General features: G+C 45.0%; 1 protein-coding gene across 4 annotated transcripts in view; it reads left to right on the plus strand.

Annotated features, from left to right (window-relative positions):
• Evl (Enah/Vasp-like) overlaps positions 1-4,102 on the plus strand; it is a 125,133-nt gene that overhangs the window by 81,929 nt on the left and 39,102 nt on the right. For all 4 annotated transcript variants that reach the window (XM_021178559.2, XM_021178558.3, XM_029484430.2 and 1 more), the window contains exon 2: positions 2,902-3,070. In XM_021178559.2, coding sequence (XP_021034218.1) covers positions 2,902-3,070 — 169 coding nt within the window. The remainder of the gene's footprint in view (positions 1-2,901; positions 3,071-4,102) is intronic.

Raw genomic sequence — 4,102 nt, forward strand, 5'->3', positions numbered from 1 at the left:
TCCAATGCATGCAGTTTTGAGAGCTGTGGCCATGGAGTGAGAAAAGAAATCAGAAGTAGCAAAATTTATGCTAAACTTTAAAATCCACTTGAAATAGAGACCCATTTGAAGCATAACCAAGGCATACTTCACATACAGTCGCCTTTACAATTGATTTCAGAGGCCCCAAGACACCTCAGGCATTTCCTTTGCCCCAGCTAAAGAACATGATAAAAGAGAAATGTAGTCAATTCAAAACTATGAAGGAGGCTAAAAAAAACCCCAGAAGCACCAGAACTGTCATAGAGAACCAGGAGAGTCGGTCAGGGCAGGTTTCAAAACTAAAGACAGCAGCATTTGAGTCTCCAGGAGCAGCTAAATGATTTTGGAGACTAAGGGTGTTCCATTTATCCTCAGGAACAGAAGCCAGCCAGCTCCACTGGCAGCTTGGAGAGTGGCGGACTGGGTGGAGAGGGAGAACAGAGCATCAGCTTCCTGGAAGAAAGGCACTGGAGGGGAGCAGCTAGGAGTGAGGGCCAGCCCAGCAGTGTTTACTAGAAGTATCCTCTGAGTGAAAGATTACATTTCTAAAACATGAGCTGCCACTCGAGTGACTACCTCATGTTGGTGTGCCTGAACTGTTCCAGTTTCCATAGGGAATGTCCTACTTCCTAGGAAGCCCCTGAGTTACATGGACTCGTTGACAAAATGAAACAAACCTTCAGATCAGAATGGGTTAGCTGTTTTGTCAGAAACTGTCAAGCCACCATATTGGGCCTGAGCAGGGCCATTTCATCAGTTCTGGGCAGATGAACGGCTAGAACCCAGCAGCAGTGACAGCTACATAGCAGTCAAGAACTTACTCCTCTCTCCCACACTGGCAATATAAATGGCAAAAGGGGAATGTATATCTTCTTCCATTTAGGCTTACTAGTCACAATAAGTGAAAGAAAGAAAGAAAGAAAGAAAGAAAGAAAGAAAGAAAGAAAGAAAGAAAGAAAGAAAGAAAGAAAGAAAGAAAAGTACTATTCAAATGGGGAGGAAAACAGGCTTTTGGTTAACCACAGGTTTAAATTGAACCCACAGTGTTAAAAACAACAGCGGGGGAGGGGGAAGCCTGTGACTATCATTACAATAACTAAAATGTATTTCTTTTATCTCTCTTCTTACAACCTCTGAATAATGTGTGATACCCCAGACACATTGCATCTACTTTGGGGAGGGGGGTGGTCTGCAGCTCTCTGCATACTGTGTGGTTCTTGCCTTTGCCCCTGTCTGGACTGCCTGTCTCCTCTGCCTAGACTTCTACCTCTGCTTTGTGTAGGAATTTAAGACCATCATCTTTAATCCCAAACTGTTTTCTTCCCAAGATCCCTTGCTTCCCAAGACCTCTCCTAGCCAGGTGAGGTGTGTGTGTTCTTTGTCTGACTCCTGTCTGTACGCTCCCTAGCAACCACTGCCCTATCATCTGTTCTTTGACTCATGGGCATCTGTGCTACAGTTTGAGTGGTCTGATGGGCTACTATGCTGTTCAGAAAACAAGCTATGACTGGAAAACTAGAATGTACTAAGACCAAGAAGAGCGTGTCTACATCAGTCATCCACCTGACCTCTTTAGAGAGGCCTCAATGCTCAGTTATTCAGAGTTTGCTATATGTTCTCAGGGCTGCTTTATTGAACCCAATAGAGAATTGGGTTGCATCATCTAGGGCTCTTTTCAGCTCTGAGAGTCTCTATTGAGCACTTATAGACACTTGCTGGGTGTACTCTACCAAAGGTGACAAGGCCACCTGTTTAGAATATGTTGGAAAACCTATCCCACATATATCCTAGACCACAAGTTCTGAGGAGGTCTTGAGCTCAGCCCTCAGTACTCAGGGTGAATTGGCCACATGCCTTTCCAAGAGGACTGATTAATCCTTTAAAAGCACCATGTCTGTGCTGGGGACAAGGCTTTTTCCAAATATTTTGGTTCCCTGCCCTTCTTATGATAACATTTCCTTTCTGCTTGGTTTGGCTGTTATGATTACCCAACACTGTCACTTTGCTTCTTCATTATTACTCTCTAAGGTGGAGATTCTGTCTCAGTCCACCTGTGGTCCACACTGGCCTAGTGTGGCCTCCTTTCTAAGCACTGTCTCTTTCTTGTTGTCAGCCTTGGGAATCCTTACTTAACACTAAGACTGTATTCAAGATTCTTGGGCTCTAAAAACTAAATAGCTGGCCAGTGTAGTGTGTTCATTTTAGTGGTGACATTTGACCTCTGCAGAGGGAAGGTTCCAGCTGAGTCCTGGGTTTTCTGACATATTCTAAACAGGTGGCCTTGTTTTGCCAGGTGTCTATAGCCTAGAACCAGTGTGTGAGTGACTGTTGCTCAGTTCTTGAGGTCACCTAACCTCCTCATTGCCTACATGGCATTTCTCATGCCTTGACACTGGATATAAATTGAACATTTTGTTGGATGCTACAAAGAAAACTCCTGTGTGGTGTACTCTGGAGTTAGAACTGGCTTAACATCTGAAACCCCATCCCTGGTACCTATGTAAACTCATGGGGCTCCTCCCCAGTGTCTCAGACAGTATTGTCTCATCAAATGGGGGTAATTGGTGGCTACTTGAAGCTGTGTGTGAGGTAACAGTGCTTAGATGCATTGTATTATGTAACACAGGGTTTCTAAGAATCAACTAATAAGAATTCCTTTTTCCTCAAGCACACCTCCCTGCAAAGCCAAGTCATGAGTCTCCCAAGCTGTGGGGTGTTGGAAGATGCCCTTTGGTGGGGGGACAAACTCATCACTGCTTTTACAGAGCATCCCTGCTGTGTCAGCAAGTTCATGGTGCCTTTGACCTCTGTTTGAGGACAGGGCCAGCGTCTATCTACCTTAGCCAAGTGTGACCCTGTGTTTTCTTGCTCTTTCTGAAGTGAACAGAGTATCTGCCAAGCGCGGGCCTCCGTGATGGTCTACGATGACACCAGTAAGAAGTGGGTACCGATCAAGCCTGGCCAGCAGGGATTCAGCCGGATCAACATCTACCACAACACTGCCAGCAGCACCTTCAGAGTTGTCGGGGTCAAGCTACAGGACCAGCAGGTAACCTCTGCAGTCAGCAGCGTACCCCTGAGCTGCCAGCCTGCCAGTGCGTGCTTGGGGAAAAGAGGGCCCAGACACTTCAGCATTAGGGAGAGAGCTACTTCAGATCTGACTCTACAGCCTGAGAGCCAAAGCATGAGACCGAGAGCAAACTATCTTTTCTGAGAGTCATTTCCCATGTCATATGCAAACAGTAAGCTACACCTTTCTGCTCCACTGTGTCAGATCAGAATGCAGGGACTAATAAAATATAAAGTAAGATAAAATATTCTGTCAGATCAGAATAAAATAATTGTGAGAAGGCTTTGAGAAGTATAGTCGGTGTGGGCTAGGGAGATGGCTCCGTAGATAAAAGCACACAAGCTGTGCACAGTTGAGGAAGACACTTGGCGTTAGCCTCTGCCTAAACACTTACATGCATATATGCATACATATATGTGTGCCAAGCACAAAAAGAAAGAAAAAAGAAAAATATACTTCTTGGATCTTTCACTCTGATTCTGTTAGAACTTTGCTATTGAGATTTTGAGTTATACATAACCCCAGCCCTAAGATGACTGGAGGATTGTATTATCGCTCCCTAACAGACAGCCTGGACAAATCAGCTGAAGCAGTGTGTAGTGTGCCTGGGAAATACACCTCCAGGTATAAGTAATATCTCCTGCCTATTCATGTCACACATAACCAAGGCAAAGTAGTCCAAAGTAACGTGCTTACCCATAGTGCCTTCCTAAGTGCCCCGTGCTCCCCACCCTGTTGCCTTTGGGAGGACTGACCAGGATTCTGAACAGTAAGGCTAGAAGATCTGTGGTTTCATTGTTTATAAAAACAACAACTGAGATGGCTCAGTAATTAAGAGGCTGTCCTTCCAGAGGACAATTCCCAGCACCCACATAGCAACTTACAAGTGTCCATAAGTACAATTCCAGGGCATCCAGTATCTTCTGGTTTCTTCAGATACCAGGTACTCACAGACATACATGGTGTTTAGATATACATGCAGGCAAAACACCCCATACATAGAAAGCAACA

The sequence above is a fragment of the Mus caroli genome, unplaced genomic scaffold, assembly GCF_978045245.1.
Source record: "Mus caroli unplaced genomic scaffold, Mus_caroli_1 scaffold_14, whole genome shotgun sequence".
In the NCBI taxonomy this organism is placed as follows: domain Eukaryota; kingdom Metazoa; phylum Chordata; class Mammalia; order Rodentia; family Muridae; genus Mus; species Mus caroli.